The sequence below is a fragment of the Myxine glutinosa genome, chromosome 6, assembly GCF_964187855.1.
Source record: "Myxine glutinosa chromosome 6, kmMyxGlut1.1, whole genome shotgun sequence".
Taxonomy (NCBI): Eukaryota; Metazoa; Chordata; class Myxini; order Myxiniformes; family Myxinidae; genus Myxine; species Myxine glutinosa.
This window is the reverse complement of record NC_136266.1, coordinates 91,363,588-91,384,731: the sequence shown is the minus strand read 5'-3', so window position 1 is coordinate 91,384,731 and position 21,144 is coordinate 91,363,588. Positions and strand designations below refer to the sequence as shown.

General features: G+C 46.1%; 1 protein-coding gene across 4 annotated transcripts in view; it reads left to right on the top strand.

Annotated features, from left to right (window-relative positions):
• LOC137430082 (triacylglycerol hydrolase DDHD2) overlaps positions 1–21,144 on the top strand; it is a 60,245-nt gene that overhangs the window by 28,210 nt on the left and 10,891 nt on the right. For 3 of the 4 annotated variants that reach the window (XM_068120614.2, XM_068120616.2, XM_078780120.1), the window contains exons 4-7: positions 6,581–7,003; positions 15,528–15,688; positions 16,499–16,843; positions 17,101–17,348. In XM_068120614.2, coding sequence (XP_067976715.2) covers positions 6,581–7,003; positions 15,528–15,688; positions 16,499–16,843; positions 17,101–17,348 — 1,177 coding nt within the window. The remainder of the gene's footprint in view (positions 1–6,580; positions 7,004–15,527; positions 15,689–16,498; positions 16,844–17,100; positions 17,349–21,144) is intronic. The other variant, XM_068120617.2, reaches the window with a different exon arrangement.

Here is a 21,144-nt window from a genome sequence, read left to right as displayed (position 1 = left end):
AGAGCGTATTCATTTATTTGACGTTGCAATCTGTGTTGATTGTTGTAAGGTACGATCGATTGTAGTACATACATATTTATATTTTGTACATATTCATTACGGGCACGTCACGGGTACGGGTACGGTACGGTTACGGGTACGCCACGTACGGGCACGTCCTAGTAATTATATAATTCCTTTATCTTTGAACGAACTCCTCACCAATGTTCTGTGCCATCTCAAATCCTCGTTGATTGTTAATTGCGAAATCGAAAATTCTGATCTGTTATTACGTCAGCCAACTGATGTGGACAGAGGTTATGTTTTCACCCCTATCAATCTGTCTGTTTGTCTGCCTTTGAGCAGGATATATCAAAAAGTTATGGCTGGATTCGGACAAAGCCTAGTGGAAAATTTGGGTGTGACAAGGATGAATTGATTCTATTCTGGTGATGATCCAGATCCGAATACGAGAAAAAATATTTTTTTTGAAGTAATTCTTCACCATTGAGTGCATGGGCATGATATTTCAAAACGTTGTCAATGGATTATGACACAACTTGGTGGGTGACACCTGTGTGTTTCTTCGACACACACACTTAAAATAGGCACTCATCAGGGTGAACCTTTACTTGTGCAAAAAAATGAATGAATGATCGTTTTAAGGCCATTTCCCTGCTAGAGCAGGGGTTAGCCTTGCGGGCCCCATGACAATCATGGTTCCCTGTTTGAGGCAATGTTTTTATGGCCGGATGCCCTTCCTGACGCCAACCCTTAGTCGCCTCTTACGATGCGCAGGGATACGGTGTACCTATTCTAAACCGGGGTACACACCGGGATCATTCATCCCAGCAAGCTGGTACTCAATTTGCCGACCTCGGAAGGATGACAGGCTGAGTCAACCCCCCTGGCGTTAATTTAGCGATCGACCGGGATTCGAACCCAGGATCCTAGGATCCCAAGCCTGCACCCTAACTGCTAAACCAACACCAGGATACTTGGTGACATACTTGGATACACCAAGGATACCTTGGATATATAGGATACTTGGATACACCAGAAACTTTACTTGTGCATCACACTTAATTTTGCCATGGTTTCTGCGATATGTTTTCAGGAAATTAATCCTGTCTGATTTGAAAATAAATCGTTAAGTAATATAATTTCCCTTTTGCTCGCAAAGAAAGACAGATACACTGCATGACCAAAAGTATGTGGACACCCGGACATCGAACATCTCATTCCGAAAGCATGGGCATTAATATGGAGTTGGTCCCCCCTCCCCCGCCCCCTTTGCTGCTATAACAGCCTCCACTCTTCTGGGAAGACTTTCCAGCAGATGTTGGAACATTGCTGCGTGCGGGGATTTGCTTCCATTCATCCACAAGAGCATTAGAGAGGTCGGGCACTGATGTTGGGCGATTAGGCCTAGCTCGCAGTCGGTGTTCCAATTCATCCCAAAGGTGTTTGATGGGGTTGAGGTTAGGGCTCTGTGCAGTCCAGTCAAGTTCTTCCACACTGATCTCAACAAACCATTTCTGTATGGACTTCGCTTTGTGCACGGGGCCATTGTCATGCTGAAACAGGAAAGGGCTTTCCCCAAACTGTTGCCACAAAGTTGGAAGCAGACAATCGTCTAGATTCTAGAATGTCATTGTGCGGTGTAGCATTAAGATTTCCCTTCACTGGAACTAAGGGGCCTAGCCCAAACCATGAAAAACAGCCCCAGACCATTATTCTTCCTCCACCAAACTTTACAGTTGGCACTATGCATTCGGGCAGGTAGCGTTCTCCTGGCATCCACCAAACCCAGATTCTTCCGTTGGACTGCCAAATGGTGAAGCGTGATTCGTCACTCCAGAGAACGCGTTTCCACTGCTCCAGAATCCAATGGCTGCGAGCTTTACACCACTCCATCCGACGATTGGCATTGCACATGGTGATCTTAGGCTTGTGTGCTGCTGCTCGGTCATGGAAAATCCATTTCATGAAGATCCCGACGAACAGTTGTTGGGCTGACGTTGCTTCCAGAGGCAGTTTGGAACTCTGTAGTGTGTGTTGCAACCGAGCACAGACAATTTTTACGCGCTTCAGCACTCGGCGGTCCCGTTCTGTGAGCTTGTGTGGCCCACCACTTCGCGGCTGAGCTGTTGTTGCTCCGAGACGTTTCCACTTCACAATAACAGCACTTACAGTTGACTGGGGCAGCTCTAGCAGGGCAGCAATTTGACGATCTGACTTGTTGGAAAGGTGGCATCTCATGACAGTGCCAGGTTGAAAGTCACTGAGCTCTTCAGTACGGCCCATTCTACTGCCAATTTTGTCTGTTGAGATTGCATTGCTGTGTGCTTGATTATCTATACCTATCAGCAATGGGTGTGGCTGAAACAGCCGAATCCACTAATTAGAAGGGGTGTCCGCATACTTTTGGTCATGTAGTGTATATGATTAAAAAAAAATCTGGCACATCACGCTTCACATATAATGGGTGACGGGCGCAGGTTCAGTGTATCGAGCTCGATGGATATACAATGGCTTCTGATTGCAAGTTGTCGATTGCAAGTATATAGTAACTCGAGTTCCGTTTTTTTATTGTCCCCCGTCGCACCGCGAAGCGAAAGGGGGACTATGGTTTTCCCCTCCGTCCGTGTGTCTGTCCGTCCGTCCGTCTGTGCGGGCGTGCGTGCGTGCGTAAGCGAAGGACCGCATTCGAATTTGGTGTGTGAGTGCAACCCACGTCAAAATCCAAGATGGCCGCCGCCATGTATGTCTGATGCCATGTATGTCTGAACCTTGTGAGCTGAATATCTTGAAAAATAAGCGAAGTACCAACCTCTAATCTGGTGTGTGGGTGTATCTAGGCACAAGGAAGAACGCTATTGAAAATTGGGTCGCCACGTCAAAATCCAAGATGGCCGCCTTGCGTCTTCCACTTTGTCAACTCGCATCACTTCACCGACGGGGGACCGAGGCGTAACGCTTGTTATTATTATTATTTTCGTTTGTGTACAAGATCGAGGCTCGTGTAAGAGCTGACATTAATCACATAAAAACAAACTGACACATAAAACATATGATAAAGGGAGCGGGAGACAAGATGGGGAGAGAGAGGGAAGCACACAAGTATAACAGTAGAGAACAGGGACATCGGGAGATCTGTTGGAGGGAGAGGGCTTTGGGGGTGGGGGCATGGGAAGGTGGGGGGGGGGGGGGGAGAGGTAAAAAAAAAACCACATGGACCCTGCTAGGACTTCCAGGAAAGAAGTCGGTATTTCAAAAAAGTGGATCTGGGGTGAATTAACGGGGGTAGAAAAGATCAAGGTTTCGGATAGGGGAAGATAAGAGATGGTGGGGAACAGCTGTTTTAAAGACCTGGAGGGAGGAGTGGGATTGAAGAGAGTGAGGGAGTTTGTTCCAGAGGCAGGAGAAAAGAGGAATGAAAGAGTGAAGGTGAGCAGAGGGTCTTGAGTTTAGCAGTTTCACCATAAGGGGGTTGCTGGCAGATCTTGTGCAACCTGCAGGAATATTTGGGGGACAGAGCACAGACAGAGCTGGGAGAGCGAGGCCAGAGAGGAGTCGATAGAAGACAGAAAGACCACCAACCTGCTTGCAGTGAGTGAGTTAAAGGCCCTCGGAGTTAGCTTCATCGCAGGAGATTCCAATGATTATGAAAGCTTTGGTCTAAACAGCGTGAAGCCAAGCTAGGTGTGAGGCAGGAGCACCAGCCCAGAGGGGAGAACAGTATTCCATTGAGCTGCGGATGAAAGCCTTGTATGTGGTGAGGAGCTCAGGTGTGCCAAGGAAGGACTTCGCACGACGGAGGATGCCCAGTCGGCGACTGGCTTTGGAGGCCAGCTTGGAAATGCTGTTTTCCCAGGAAAGATCATGGCAGATAGTGAGACCCAAAAGCTTGAGTGACAGAACTTCTTGGAGAGGATTGTTCAGAAAGTAGATGGGAAGGGTTGTCCAGTCGGTTTTTTCGGAGAGACATCGTGAGAGCGTGAGATTTGTCAGGATTGAAAGACATGTTCCACTTGTTTGACCAGTCTGTGATTTTGTCCAGGTCTGCAGAGGGTGAGGAGGCTGCAGACTGCCGATTTGAGGGATGAGGTATGGAGCGGCAGAGAGTGGAGTCATCAGCAAAGAGATAGAAAGGATTTTACAGAGAGTCAGAGAGATCATTCATGAAGACCAGAAAAAGCACAGGGCCCAGAACACTGCCTTGGGGAAATCCAGCCTGAACAGGAAGGGAAGATGAGAGAAATCCATTCAGGGCCACACGTTGACTCTGACCAGAGAGGAAGTCCGCAAGCCATGTGTGGAGATTTCCATGGATACCATAGGAGGAGAGTTTGGTGAGCAGAGCGGGGTGCCAGACCGTATCGAAGGCACGTGATATGTCAAGGGAGACAGCTCTAATTTCCTGTTTGACATTGAGGACCTCCATCCATGGTTGAGACAGCAGAAGCAGCATGTCCAGAGTAGAGTGACCTGGTCTGAAACCAAATTGACGATCAGAGATCAGGCCATTGGAGAAGAGGAAGGATTTGATATCCGAAGCAATTATGGATTCCATGACTTTGCTGATAATTGGGAGCAGGCTGAATGGTCTGTAGTTGCAAGGATCTGTTTTTGCACCTTTTTGTTTAAAGCGGTAATGTTGGCTGATATCCAAGCTGATGGCAGATGACCTTGAGCAAAGGAGAGGGTGAAGAGAACAGAGAGAGGATGTGAAAGAGCGGCAGAGCAGGATTTTAGCACCCGTGGGCTGATGCCTTCTGGTCTAGTTGCAAAATCAGAGTCGAGGATTGACAGAAACCTCTCCACCTTGTCAGGAGAGAAGGACACAAAGTCCAGGGGCAGCTGGGTACGACTGGGTACGGTGGGTACAGAGAGAGATGCGTTTGGGATACAAGATTTTGAGGCATTCAGCTTTTTCACATGCAGCTGTTTGAGGTAAGGGAGGGGATGGACAGGGAACAAACACCAGAAACAGATTTGACCAGACGCCACCAGGATTTGGAAGAGGGAGACAGGTTTGAGAGTTCAGTCTTGAGAGTAGAGATATTGTTTCATGGCTTTCCTGAGGATGCAGGAGAGTAGTTTGTCGGAGAATTTGTTCGTTTCCAATAGAATGAAGTTTTCTGGGTGAAGTGAATTGACGAAAAGGAAATTATTCGTTGGACGGAATTGATTTAATAATTTGTGGTTATTTTATTTTTTTTAAACTTTTTGTAGGTTTATAAACCAACGACTCTATGCATATACACCACGTGCGCAACAGAATTAATGTAACTTTCAATTTCATGAATAACAGTATTTGTAAACCTCTGCATGTACTGTCTGGACCCAAGAGTTTTTAAATGAGGGATCATTCAGCATTGTATGTGCTCTGGTTACAATGTTTACCCCGATCAGATGCAATCAGGCAACTTGCATTTATATATCGAAGATTCATTCATATTCATATTGTATACAAAACTGAAAAACATGGGTGGGTGGTAAATCCTCGGTCGGCCCATGTGAGTATGTCTATTAATTACGTATTGTTTGAACATGAGTTGGACTTGTGAGTACGTCCATTAATTACTTATTATTCGACCAGGACTGCGTCTATTAATTATCAGTTGGTACTCTTGGAATGACCCATTTAGACCTTTTACGACCATTACACCCTTTAGATCCCTTGACCATTTCAACATTTTACACCTGTTGAGACCCTTTTTAGATTATTTTGAACATTAACCCCTTTTTAAACTCCTTAGACCCTTTAGACCCCACTAGACCTTTAGATCTCCTTTTGTATACAAAGCCAAGGCTCATGGAAGAGCTCGAACACTGAATGGATCAGGATGCAACAGAACAAAAGGAACAGAAGAGAGTGGAGAAACACCAACACCAGGTGTTGAGAGAGGGGGGCTGAACACCAATTTTAGACTCCATATACGATTGGAACATACCCTTAAGACCCTTTGGACACTTTAGCCCCCTTCGACTGCTTCGATTTCTGTTTCCATGGCAACTATTGTTCACTTGAATTTTGAAGGTATCATACTATGGATGACATAATTCTTGTTTGTTTGCATTCCAGATTAGATGATCTCACCATTTTCATTCTTTTACTCTAATTTCACTTCTTTATTCACTACCTTCATTGAAGGATCTGGGGTATTTTGTGCACATTTTGTGCACATGTGCATGTCCGTGCACAGCACGTCATGCTGTGCACATTGAAGGCTAGCCCAACACCAGAACCCTGGTGTTGGGCTAGCGGCTAGGGTGCCGGCTTAGGATCCCAGGATCCTATGTTCGAATCCCGGTCGATCGCTGAATTAACGCCAGGGGGGTTGACTCAGCCTGTCATCCTTCCGAGGTCGGCTAATTGAGTACCAGTTCACTGGTAATTCCCTGCTTGTCGCTAAAGGCGGCAAAAAGGGTTGGCGTCAGGAAGGGCATCCGGCCGTAAAACATTGCTTCAAAAAGGGGACCAAAAAACAACAACAACCACGGTTCCCGAAAAAGGCCAACCCCCGCTTGCGGGGAAAAATGGCCTCTAAAGGTGGTATTCACTACCTTCATTCTCATCTGCCATCCTTTCCAGGTGCAGAGAAGTCAGTGGTGAATACAGATGGAGGTCGTTACGACATCATGCTGTCGTCACGTGAACGTCATGCTGTGTACTGGCAAGAACCTCCCGTTCACGTACTCCGTGCCTCGTGGTTCCGCAGGCCCCCAGGAGGACTTTGGTTTGAACCTCAGAGTGAAGAGGCTGCCACAGCCCTGGAAGAAGCTTACAGAACGGGCGACACCTGGCCGAGGTCCGTGGAGTTACCCGGAGGAGGCTTGGCAGTCTTGTACAACCCTCGAGTGATGCTGGAGTTTCAGGGTAGAGAGAGTGGAGAAAAAGGCATCCGCGTACCACTGTTGTCACCTCCTGACGTGTGGACCGGGGGAGCCGGTGGGGGTCTGGGCCACAGCATGTTGCGTAGAGGACTGGGTGAAGAGAAGAATGCGTTGCCTCCTGGTACGTACAAAAGTAATCGGGATGAAAGTGAAAAACTTTCGGTCTTTCTGCTCCCATATACAGTGCCTTCAGAAAGTATTCACATCCCTTGATTTTTTTCACATTTTGTTTTGTTACAACCTGAATTTACAATTAAAATTATAATTAAATTAAGATTTTTGTCACTGATCTATACTATCACTGATCACTCCATTATTATATAGTACGTTGCCCGTCTATTACCCGAGCCCGAGTATATACCTAGTAGATCACTATTATATAGTAGTATAGTAAGATTATATTATATAGTATATAGTATATAGTATATATAGATTAGATATATATATAGTACGGGCATGCCCTAGTAATGTCAATGTGGATTTTCTTAATTTTTTTTGAATTTCTTACAAAATAATGAAAAATAAAAAGCTGAAATTTCATGAGTCAATAAGTATTCAACCCCTTTGCTATGACATTCCAAATTGAGCTCAGGTGTATCCAATTTCCTTTGATCATCCTTGATATGTCTCTACAACTTGATTGGAGTCCACCTGCAGCCAATTCAATTGATTGAATATGATTTATAAAGAAACATACCTTTCTTCATAAGGTCCCACAGTTGACAGTGCATGTCAGAGCAGAAACCCAACTATGAAGTCCAAGGAACTGGCAACATTTTTAGACTCCGAGAAACAATTGTGAGGAGGCACATATCTGGAGAAGGGTATAAACAATTTCTGGAGTGTTGAAAAGTGTTTACTTCTGCGACTCATTGGGATTGACACAATCTGTCAATTTCCCGACCCGGATCGCAGTCAATGGAGTATCTTCTCTTCTGGACTTGGTTATAACAAACTTCCCTGCAAATGTCTGCTGCTCTTCTTCTGCTCCAATCGGTTCTTCTGATCATGTGCTTGTTAAAGTGGACATCTCTCTGGCCATTCTCAGAGAGCCTCCTCAGCGCCGACGAGTCTGGCATTTCACTCAGGCTGACTGGCACGGTCTGCAAGCAGCCATCAATCATCTGGACTGGTCTCCCATCTCGACTGCCTCTGACATCAATTCTTCCTGGGAATTCTTCCAAAGCAAACTGCTCTCTCTCTCTCATGCACAGATTTATCCCATCTCGTCTTCAGTTGTCTTACCCTTCCTCCCGTCCATGGTACACTGAATATTGTGGTGAGGCAGTTGCCCTGAAACAACTTGCCTTTGCCTCTTAGAAGGCAAATCCAACTGAAGGCAATCTCAGTTCCTTCCACCAAGCTCGGAACAAGTGTGTGTCCACCCTCAGGAGTGCCAGGAAGCACAATCTCTCCACACTCAAGATTGAACTCTCAAACCTGTCTCCTTCCTTCAAATCCTGGTGGCGTCTGGTCAAATCCGTTTCTGGTGTTTGTTCCCCCTCCATCCCCTCCCTTACCTCAAATGGCTACACAGTTGACACTGCACGTGACAAAGCCGAATGCCTCAACTCTGTGTTTGCCTCAAAATCTTGTGTCCCAAACCCATGTCTCTCTGTTCCCACCTTTCGCAGTCGAACCCAACTGCTCCTGGACTCTGTGTCCTTCTCTCCTGACAAGGTGGAGAAGTTTTTGTCAAACCTCGACTCTGATTCTGCAACTGGACCAGGCGGCATCAGCCCACGGGTCCTAAAATCCTGCTCTGCCGCTCTATCTCACCCTCTCTCTGTTCTTTTCACCCTCTCTTTTGCTCAAGGTCATCTGCCAGCATCTTGGAAATCAGCAAACATTACCGCTTTACACAAAAAATGTGCAAAAATAGATCCTTGCAACTTCAGACCAATCAGCCTGCTTCCAATAATTATCAGCAAAGTCATGGAATCCATCATTGCTTCGGATATCAAATCCTTCCTCTTCTCCAATGGCTTGATCTCTGATCATCAATTTGGATTCAGACCAGGTCATTCTACTCTGGACATGTTGCTTCTGCTGTCTCAACAATGGATGGAGGTCCTCAATGCCAAACAGGAAATCAGAGCTGTCTCACTTGACATATCATGTGCCTTCAATACGGTCTGGCACCGAGCTCTGCTCACCAAACTCTCCTCCTATGGTATCCATGGAAATCTCCACTCATGGCTCGTGGACTTCCTCTCTGGTCGTAGGCAACGTGTGGCCCTGAATGGATTTCTCTCATCTCCCCTCCTGTTTTGGCTGGAGTGCCCTAATGTAGTGTTCTGGGCCCTGTGCTATTTCTGGTCTTCATCAATGATCTCTCCGACTCTCAGGAAAATCCTCTCTATCTCTTTGCTGATGACTCCACTATCTGCCACTCCATTCTTCATCCCTCAGATCGGCAGTCTGCAGCCTCCTCACTCTCTGCAGACCTGGACAAAATCACAGACTGGTCAAACAAGTGGAACATGTCTTTCAATCCTGACAAATCTCACACTCTTAATATGTCTCTCCGAAAAGCCCCAACTGGAAAACCCTCCCATCTACTTTCTCAACGATCCTCTCCACGAAGTTCTGTCGCTCAGGCTTTTGGGTCTCACTATCTGCCACGATCTTTCTGGGAAAACCACATTTCCAAGCTGGCCTCCAAAGCCAGTCGCCGACTGGGCATCCTCCGTCGTGCGAAGTCCTTCCTTGGCACACTTGAGCTCCTCACCACATACAAGGCTTTCATCCGCAGCTCAATGGAATACTGTTCCCCCCTCTGGGCCGGTGCTCCTGCCTCACACCTAGCTCGGCTTCACGCTGTTTAAACCAAAGATTTCAGAATCATTGGAATCTCCTGCGATTAAGTTAACTCCGAGGGCCTTTCACTCACTCACCGCAGGCAGGTTGGTGGTTTTTCTGTCTTCTACCGACTCCTCTCCGGCCTTGCTCCCCCAGCTCTCTCTGTGCTCTGTCCCCACAATATTCCTTCAGGTCGCACAAGATCTGCCTGCAACCCTCTTATGGTTAAACTGCCAAAATCTAGGCTCTCTGCTCACCTTCACTCTTTCATTCCCCTTTTCTCCCACCTCTGGAACAAACTCCCTCACTCCCTTCAATCCCACCCCTCCCTCCAGGTCTTTAAAACAGCTGTTCACCACCATCTCTTATCTTCCCCCATCCAAAACCTTGATCTTTTCGACCCCCGCTAATTCACCCCAGATACACTTTTTTTGAAATTCCAACTTCTTTCCTGGAAGTCCTTGCAGTGTTCATATGTTTTATACCTCTCCCACCTCCCCCCAAGCCCTCCCCCTCCCACATTTCTCCCAATGTCCCTGCTCTCAAATGTTGTGTTTGTGTCCTTCCCCCTCTCTCCCCATCTTGTCTACCGCTCCCCTTATTTTTTGTGTTTTATGTGTCAGTTTGACTTTTTGTGTGATTATTGCTAGCTCTTTCACGAGCCTCGATCTTGTATACAAAAAAAAAAAAAAAAAGAAGTTCCCAAGAGCATAATGAGCTCCATCATTAGAAAATGGAAAGGCTATGGAACTACCCAGACTCTTCCTCGAACTTCTTCTTCTTCTTCTTTCGTGTATCATCAGATGGCCAGCTCAGTGTCGTGCAGCCATGCCCTCGTCTCTGGTCCTACGTCGAAGAGGCCGGCTTCTGAAGGTGGTCTGTATAGGCGGCAGGTGGTAATTATGTGTTCGGCAGTCTGTTCAGGCTCGCCGCACTCGCACGCGGCACTGTCTGCCAGGCCCCACATCTTCAGCGATGATTTGAAGCGGCCGACCCCCGTACGTAGACGGTTCAGCAAGGTCCATTGCAGGCGTGGTAGGTCTTCTCCTACGACGCCACCTCCTGGGTCCCAGATGTAGCGGTGGATGCGGGTGGGCCCCGGCCGTTTCCCACACATGCTTCCAGGATGCCGCCAGCCATGCGCTTCTAGACAGGTCCTCAGGGATAGAACTGAGCATCTCTTGTGCCGCCTTGTTGTAGGGATGGCGGGACTTGAGTCTGCTTGGAGGCGCCACTATCGTTGTGGTGTTGTGCAGGATGTGCCAGTCGTGTTTCTGGGCATTCCTTGCCAGGGCGAGGGTAGCAGCCTCCCGTCGGAGGCCGGCCGGGGCGATTCCCGCTAGGATTGGCAGGTGGAATGCCGTCGTCTCTGGTCCTACGTCGAAGAGTGTGACCTTGAGTCACACTTTCCTAGAACTGGCCATCTGCCAAACTGACCAACTAACTTTGGAACAAGTGTGTGTCTACCCTCAGGAGAGCTAGGAAACAATATCTCTCTTCTCTCAAGACTAAGCTCTCAAACCTGTCTCCCTGCTCCAAATCATGGTGGCGTCTGCTCAAATCTTTTTTTGGTGTTTGTTCCCCCTCCATCCCCTCCCTTACCTCAAGTGGCTACACAGCTGACAATGCATGTAGAAAAGCTGAATGCCTCAACTCTGTGTTTGCCTCAAAATCTTGTTTCCCAAACCCATTGCTCTCTGTACCCACCTTACCCAGACACTCCTAGATTATGTGTCCTTCTCTCCCGACAAGGTGGAGAAGTGGCTGTCAAACCTCGACTCCAATTCTGCAACTGGACCAGAATGAATCAGCCCACGGGTCCAAAAATCTTGCTCTGCTATTCTATCGCACCCTCTCTCTGTTCTATTCACCCTCTCTTTTGCTCAAGGTCATCTGCCATCTGCTTGTAAATCGGTCAACATTACCGATTTACACAAAAAAGGTGCAAAAACAGGTCCTTGCAACTACAGACCAATCAGCCTGCTCCCAATCATCAGCAATGTCGTGGAATCCATCATCACTTCTAATATTAAATCCTTCCTCTTCTCCAATGGCTTGATCTCTGATTATCAATTTTGATTCAGACCAGGCCACTCTACTCTGGACATGCTGCTACTGCTGTCTCAACAATGGATGGAGGTCCTCAACACCAAACCCGAAATCACAGCCGGCTCCCTTGACATATCCCATGCCTTCCATACGGTCTGGCATCCCGCCCTGCTCTCCAAAGTTTCCTCTTATTGTATCCATGGAAATATCTTCCCAAGGCTCACGGACTTCCTCTCCTGTCGTAGTCAATATGTCACTCTCCTCTTCCTGTTCAGAAGCTGGGTAAGACTGGGTAAGGTGGGTACAGAGCCTTAAGGCAGTGTCCTGAGCTCTGTGCATTCTCTGGTCTTCATTAATGGTCTCTCTGACTCTCTGGAATATCCTCTCTTTCTTTTTGCTGATGACTCCACGCTCTGCCGCTACATAACTCAACCCTCAGATCGGCAGGCAGCAGCCTCTTCGCTCTCTGCAGACCTGGATAAAATAACAAACTGGTCAAACAAGTGGAACATGCCTTTCAATCCTGACAAATCTCACACCCTCACGATGTCTCTCCTCCAAGACCGTTTGGAAAACCCTCCCATCTACATTCTCAACAATCCTCTTGAAGAAGTTCTGTCACTCAAGATTTTGGGTCTCACTATCTACCATGTTCTTTCCTGGGAAAACCACATTTCGAAGCTGGCCTCCAAAGCCAGTCGCCGATTGGGCATCCTCCGTCATGCGAAGTCCTTCCTTGGCACTACTGAGCTTCTAACCACATACAAAGCTTTCATCCACAGCTTGATGGAATACTGCTCTCCCCTCTGGGCTGGTGCTCCTGCCTCACACCTAGCTCGGCTTCACGCTGTAGAAACCAAGGCTTTCAGAATCATTGGAATCTCCCAAGATGAAGCTGATTCTGAGGAGCTTTCACTCTCTCACTGCAGGCAGGTTGGTGGTCTTTCTGTCTTCTACCGACTCCTCTCCGGCCTAGCTCGTCCAGCTCTGTCTGTGCTCTGTTCCCCAAGTATTCCTTCGGGATGCTCAAGATCTGTCAGCAACCCTCTTCTTGTGAAACTGGCAAAATCAAGACTCTCTGCTCACCTTCACTCGTTCATTCCTCTTTTTTGCCACCTCTGGAACAAACTCCCACATTCTCTTCAATCCCACTCTTCCCTCCAGGTCTTCAAAATAGCTGGCGATCACAATCTCTTATCTTCCCCTATCCAAAACCTTCATCTTTTCTACCTCCATCAATCCACCCCAAATCCACCTCCTTCAAATTCCGTTTTCTTTCCTGAAAGTCCTTGTAGTGTCCATCTTGTTTATCCTATGTACCCCGCCACAGCCCTCTCCCTTTCACAGAATTCCCGATGTCCCCGTTCTCTCCTGTTGTTGTGCCGCCCTCTCTCTCCCCCTCCTGTCTCCCGCTCCCTTTATTATATATTATATGTGTTAGCTCTTACACGAGCCTCGACTTGGTATACAAAAAAAAAACTGGACAAGAAGGACCTTGGTCAGGGAGGTGACCAAGAACCCAATGACCACTCTGATAGAACTACAGCGCTCCTTGGCTTCGATGGGAAAACCTGCCGGAAGGAAAACGGTCTCTGCAGAACATCATAAATCCAGGCTTTACAGTCACGTGAAAAAGTAAGTACACCCCATGTAAAATTTTGACTTTTTCAACATATTTCAACATACAGCTATTTGATCTTCATTTCAACAATATTGATAGATAAAGGTGATATAATATAACAAATATCATGAAACATTTACATTTTGTAGTCCATTGTATAATTTAAATAAACATAAATGCAAATTTCGCATGTGGAAAAAGTAAGTACACTCTTGGCTCGAAAAGGTGGTATTGCCCCCTTTGGCAGAAACAACCTCAAACAACGTTTTTGATTTACTGATTAATCAATTAATCGATTATTTATTTAATTATTCGATTTATTACGTAGGTGATAAATTTTCAAAACGTTACAGATTTGGATGAAATGGTGGTAGGTTAGGTATGCTATTAGCAAATTGATTAAGAAATTAAGTACTTTACACTTCCTATTTGTTTATTTTAATTACATAACTATGCAATTAATAAGTCAATTATTGTGCACTGCTCCCTCACAATTCCATCTCTATGTGCTAAACTGTGGCATCGCCAGGCGCTGGAGGCGCCCCCGCGATGTTGTGCGCTGGAGGATGTTATTTATTAATTTGGCATGGGGGCAGTGTACTTTGAATGTATATATACCTGTTTCTTTTTTAATTATTTTGTACAAAATTTCTTTAAAAAAATTAAATATATTCCACTTTGACATTATGTTGTATTATGTGTAAATTAGTGGCAAAAAATCTAAATTAAAGCCATTTTAAATTCAGGCTGTAACATAACAACATGTGAAAAAAGTCAAGGGGTGTGAATACTTTCAGAAATCACTGTATGAGTACTTCACTCATGATGCTGGGGATTCATTCAAATACCATGTATTTGTATGTTTTCTCCCCTCTGTTGTATTTTTATTGATAAAAGTGTGAATTTGTGTTGCTTTAATGTCCCTGTCCTGAATGTAGTATAATTATATGGTGTAGAAGTTCCCTCGTGAGTCTTAGATAATGTGTCGTCCTCAATAGCCACACGTAATGAAACCGGTTAAATGTACAAGGAGTTATTTGCAGTGAATGATGATTTTTATGAATGGTTTGAGATTTATGAAACGAGGAAAAGCTTTTCCACATCACTCGGTTTTCCTGTACAACAAATGAAATGCAAATCAATGTTATAACATGCACAGCAGCATTGGTGTTTGCATTTTAATGGAAGAATTCATGTGTGTTTCCTCCTGAAAATATTTTTTCAAGAGTTTATGCAAATATTATTAACTCCATGAAAGACTCACTTACTGTCTCACCGTTTTAGCTTTTTGGATGCTGATGATATTGTTAGTCGTCGACCATCTGAATAACTCCAGAGGGATGGTGAGTCTTTAATTGTCCATTAACCTCAAGCCGGCTTCAGGTCCAAAGCCGTGTTACTGTTTCCAATGAGGTTATCGTCACAAATGGGGAATCCTGACAGCAGTCACACAACAGATCTTAATTGATTGCCTGAGCGGAACCAAGTTATGTACTGCATTCTTAATTGGAGCCCAAATCTCTTGATTAACCAATCACCAGGTGCCATACTGCCCATACACCATCATTGAGACAGACAGGATAAGTAAGGACATGAAAGAGTTTTAAACATTTATTAAAACTGCATGCATCTACAAAATATATCATGTATTCCCACCAAGGACATATGTATAGGCAATGACATTCTCACTTATCCCCTGCACATACACACCCACCCGCGCATTCCTTAAACAATCACTTACACTGTACATATGGTGCCAATCACACATCCAGGACAATGAAATGATCGATAAAGATAGAGAGAAAGAAAGAAGAAGAGGGAACTGGTTGAGCCCCGTCACACCTTGCACCTGCTAGGCTGAGCTGACACCCCCGATGTCTCTGGTCCAGTGTCTCTTTATGCCATGGTCCTTCTCGCCCCAGCCAGGGGTTCTCATAGTTCCAGTGGTTCAAGGTAGGGGGAGGATGTAAATTCTCTATGTAAATGTGTATCGTATAGCGCTGCTCCGGGTAGGAGGGGGTACTGCAGTTGGTTTCCATATACTCTCTATGGTTGTTGTTTTTTTACAGGTGCATACTGTGCATGTGCATCCTGTAATTATTTATTTATTTGCATTTTCTGTGATCTCCTATGAGTTGCACAAAGAGGCTATCTGTGATTTGTTTTGTCTTAGATGAAATAGGTCCAGTAGGTCATCTTCTTCTGATGGTTCCTGGGATTGGTCCGGCCTGTGACCTTCGGCGTCGTGGTCCCATTGCCTGCGTAAATGCCTTCAGGCAAACTTCACTGTCCCTCCTTGCCTCACACTTTCCTCCCTACACTCCACGACTCCAGGTATATTTCCCTTTCCTTCCCTCCCCTCACTCCTCCTGCCCCATAACTCCCCTCGCCCATTCTGACACCCTAGCATTTAAGTCTTTAATAATTGTGGAGCTTTTGCATATATTGCATGTAGGAACCACCTTTAGATGCCATTTTCCCTGCAGAGCAGGGGTTGGCCTTTTTCGGGCACCGTGGTCCCCTTTTTGAAGCAATGTTTGAAGGCCGGATGCTCTTCCTGCCACCAACCCTGTTAGTCGCCTCTTGTGACACACGGAATTACCAGTGAACTGGTACTCAATTTGCCGACCTCAGAAGGATGAGAGGCTGAGTCAACCCCCCCTGGCGTTAATTCAGCGGTCGAGGAAGGATGAGAGGCTGAGTCAACCCCCCTGGCGTTAATTCAGCGGTCGACCGGGATTCAAACCCAGGATCCTAGGATCCCAAGCCGGCACCCTAACCGCTAAGCCAACACCAGGCTTATATATTGCATGTAGGATAAGGTCATAATCAAAAACGCATATGGAATTTGAACTTGGGATCCCAGCATCATGCAGACATGCTTTCACAGCTGGGAAAAATTAATGGATTTCTTCTATCACTCAATTGTCTTTTATTTTTCCTTAGTATATCTAAGGCTTGTGGAAGAAATATTTTGATTGATTACAAAGCAGGACAAGGACACACAGGGATAGTAAACATTGGAATTTGAATCTCCTATCCTTGTGAGTTATGTGCTGAGATAAAAACAACAAGTAGGCCAACTCTTGCATTTGCCTGTGAATATCTGTGTTGCCTTTGAAGTTCATCTAAAATTGTCCTTAGGTTCTTCCTTTGACGTGGCGCTGGGCACTGCGTGGTAGAGACTGCGTTGATGGGGCCGAGTCACAAACTGAGACCTCCGGATTAGATGACCGCCTCCGCCGGCTGTCTCTTCCATCCGTTCCACGTCTTAGATCGTTTGCCAATGATACTCTGCTGGACGTGTTGCTCTATGGCAGCTTACCCAGCCGGCACGCCATCCTAGCCGCAGTGGCACAGGAGCTGTGCGCCCTACGTAAGCGCTTCCTGCAAAGGAACCCAGGCTTCACTGGAGGGGTATCAGTCGCTGGTCACAGCCTGGGGTCTCTTATCCTCTTTGACCTGCTTGCTGGACAAGGGGATGGACAGGTAAGATAAAGAAGGTAGCAAAGGTTTTGAAACTGTGGGCTTGTCATGGAAGGTATCTGGTGCTAATAAGGTCAGCAGGAGTCATCTAGCCAGCACGTTGTGCCCTTAACAAATTATAGTCACCAACACTAGACAAGCCATTTACTGCACTTTTGTTCCTTATTTTTGATCGTATTATATAGTTTGATGTTTCAACATTTTCAACGCCATCATATCCCATGGCCAAGAATCTCTCTGAAATATGCCCTCTCCCTCAGACCCCTTGGGTGGTTCAAGATCCCCATTCCATCTCCCAGTTGGACTTCACACCATGCCACCTATTTGCTCTCGGCTCTCCAATCGCTGCCTACCTCGCAGCCAGAGGACAGGACACATTATGTGGATACCAACTGCCTGGCTGTGCACAGGTTTACAACATATTCCATCCATTGGACCCGGTAGCATATCGACTCGAACCTCTGCTCGTCTATGATGCTCCTCCACCTGTGCTTCTGCCTCACCATCGGTATGGCTTCATCAAACTAAAACTCACAATGCAGGAAAGCATCTTCTATCTATAATTCCAGCAATCTCTGTGTGTATGTTTGTATGTTTGTATGTTTGTATGTATGTTTGTCTGTGACCGCTGTTTCTCGACAACTACCGGTCCGATATACTTGAAACTTGCCAGGTATATTGCTGGGGACCCGAGGATGTGCCTTTTCAAGGTTTTAAATTAATCGCAGAAGTAGTTACCGAGCTATGTCCAAAAAACGATTCAACCAATCAGAGAGCAGCGAGCTATCACGTGTGCCGAACGTGGCGAACAGACTCTGCCTCGGATGGCACATTTGAGAGCGTATTCATTTATTTCCCGTCGGCAAACTATGTTGCCGTTAAACTATGTTTTAAAACTAATTAAAACTAATTTGCGATTCATCGTATTCATCGCTTCACATTTGCGACAGTGAAGACTTCACTTCCGGCAGCCAATCACAGAACGCGTTGTTGCGAGCCCGAGAGCCTGCGCCATTACGGTTCGTAATTCGATTTCTTCCGGAGAAAATAATAATTTCTCGATTTCTTATGCGCATTATTTCTCCCAATTCAGTCAGAGCGAAGGGCGGAAGCGAAGAGCGTTGTTTTTTTTGTTTACGGGCATACGGGCGGGGTAGAGCGTACGGGTAGCGTTTTTTTTTTTTTTTGGCAAGGAACGGGCACCCACGTACGGGCATGCCCTAGTAACAAAGAATTGAGACAGTACTCTTAACTTGAAATGAGCGTTGTCAACCTGAATGTATTTATTTCTGGTTTTCAACACAGCGGGTGTATCTAGTATGAAGAAAAGAGGAACTTTAAAATGTGAAATTATTCGATATCCGCGAATAAGTCATTCTTCTGGATGGAATAACTCCCCCAGCATTGCAGATGGGATGACTCCCCCATCGCCAGGACTGCGAATAACCAAGCAAGCCGAGATATGGGCGATGGAGCCCACTGAGGTTGACACTTTACAGTAGCAGTGACAGCAATGAAATGATATTCATAGATGCAACCATCCTCAACTCAAGGATTTGATGCTGTCACTGCTACTGTAAAGTGTCAACCTCAGTTAAGGGAAAAGTTAAGGAAATGCTTAACTTTTCCCTTTAGGGTGCTTTATACAACTCAACTAGGTCAATGTCCTTTCTGCAGTCCGTTCCTGGCCTGAGAAGAGGAGAGTGGGTGGGGCCTTGTGGTGAGCGCAGCACTAGGGGGAGGGCCGTTCAGGAGAAAACCCTCACAGTTCCACGAGCATCCTCACCAAGCGAGATTCCAGGCTTCTTTTCTCTCCTGCGCGAGTTGCACCCGCCTTTAAAGAGCCCCTCCCCGCACCCTCAGCCGTGACTCACCTAACCCCTCCCCTCTTGGCTTCTATTGGTCCGTAGCCCAGCTTGATGGATCAAGTCACCATCCACCAACTTGTCACATGGATGCTCATGAAGGTCGGTGTGGTGCCGCAATGTTTCCTGCCGAAACTCGTGCCTGATGGCCAAACAGGTTGCTTTTAAAGGACACAAAAGACGGACTACAAAGGAAAGAACATTAAAAAGGGGATTGAACTGATGGCGGTTTTAGACACAAACATTGGGGTATGGAGACGACGTCTTTCTATAAATAAAACGGCACATATCTTTTATCACAATGAAATTACCTCGTGCTTATGCTAATATATTTAATATGGGAAATAACTAACCGATCATAAAGTTAGCCCCTTGTAGTCATTCCCACAACAATATAATTGTTACGTGTTCCTCCCCGACCTCCTGGTCTCGGTAAACCTCCGAACACCGAGAGGAGCCATGGCAGAAAAATATGTTATTCTGTGTCAGTAATCAATAGTGAAACCACACCAATGATTATAAACGAACAAATGTTGTATTGAAAATCACACACAAGAATAACGGTGCAACCAATAGCAATCAAAAGTGCACTCAATACATCTTAAGATGGTACCATCAGCTAAAGTAAGATAACTCACTGCGCTCCCAGTGAATGAAAAAGAACACTCCTCAATGTCTCTTTAACTCAAAGGTGATCCCCTCCTGCGAGTAGTGATGAGGAGATGAGGCGATGAGGCGTAGGTAAAGCGTGGACCGTCACGTGGTCCAAACAAAAAGCAAACTGGCGTCGGAAAGGGAAATCCCAAAGGCGCGATCCAGACGTGCACGTTCACCGTGCAATCAGCGAACCGCCACGTAATCTTCAAATGCCGCTTTTGCGCACACACATCCCCAGCAGACGACAGGATGGTGAGAAAAGCTGACGCGTAGCAAAACCTTTTCCGGCGAACGAAGCGCGAGGTTCAAAATGGCCGACGGCTCTTACTTGAGTCGAAGTGACTTGGCGAGGATTTTTCAGAACCTCAACGCCTATACCTGACTACGCAGGTTTCTCAATCCTCCAGCGATAACACCTATCGCAGGAAATTCCTTTCAAGGAAACTCAGTTCACTCACGACTTTCGTTCAAGACACGCATCTTGTCCCACTTTTCTCGCCACGCCTCCTTCTTCTTCTCCCTCGTCGTCTTCCGGTTCTCGAGCCGGTTTCCTGTTTCATTTAAAATATTAACCCTTTTTGCCTTTTAACAACAATAACCTTACCTTTTAATAACAATAATCGCCGTTTCCTTCAAACCCCAATAAAAATAATAATACATAACCAGAAATGTTTCAAGTGGATGAAAACCAAAACCACAACCTCCACCCCCCCCCCCCCCCCCCCCCCGCAAGAAAGAAAGTTTGAACACAGCGAAAACTTTCTTTGCAGGCAAACGTTTTAAACAAACAAAAGTAAGCTCACAACCAAATCATCAATTCCCGTGAGCAACAAGAATCAATATTTCCCAAAAATAAAGCAACAAAATTTCACACAACCCACAGAGATTTCCAAAGTTAATTCACTCTGGACAAAGCATCAGCCACGACATTGTCCCTGCCCTTACATGTTCAATTTCCCAGTTGAACTATTGCAAAACCAAACTCCATCTCATCAACCTCTGATTTTTACTTTTAGTTTCTTTTGAATGAAGGTTAAGGGATTGACCAAAAATCCAAAGTCAAGCAAATCGATAGCACTTTTTCCGGGAGGCCGAGCTGAGAGCCAGGTTCCATGGTGGTTGGGTGGTGAGGCCTGGAAGTATTCACTACATGGACGCCTTTAGGAACGTGGAGTTCACGGTTAGTCCGTGTAGGAAAGTTCACTACATGGACGCCTTTAGGAACGTGGAGTTCACGGGTAATCCGTGTAGGAAAGTTCACTCCATGGACGCCTTTAGGAACGTGGCGTTCACGGTTAATCCGTGTAGAAATCTTGGCTCGGCTGCTCTGCAGCATTCAATGCTTCAACTCTTTCTAACTTTCCTAATAATCACGGTTGGACCACTTGTCACTGTAGTCACGTGAATAACGGTCTCCTTCTCGGCCACTACCCTGATTATTCTCCCTTCGGGAGCTGCCGTAACTCTGGGAGCCTCCATAGTAATATCGACTGCGGCCACCACCAAAACCACGACTACTACCCCGGGATCCATAGCCAGCCCTGAAACTACCGCCACGTTTTCCTCTTCTGTAGCCCCCTCGATGCCTATGGCCTGCCTTCTCTAGGGCTATGGTCCGACCATCCAAATCCTTGCCATTCAAATCCTTCTCTGCCTCTTTGGCGTCCTTTGTGTTTTCAAACGTGACAAAGCCAACCCTCTTGACTTTTGCGTTTCCCTGTCTTTTACCAGCCGCACTTCCAAAAGCGGTCCATATTTGCCGAAGACAGAGGTCAGAACCTC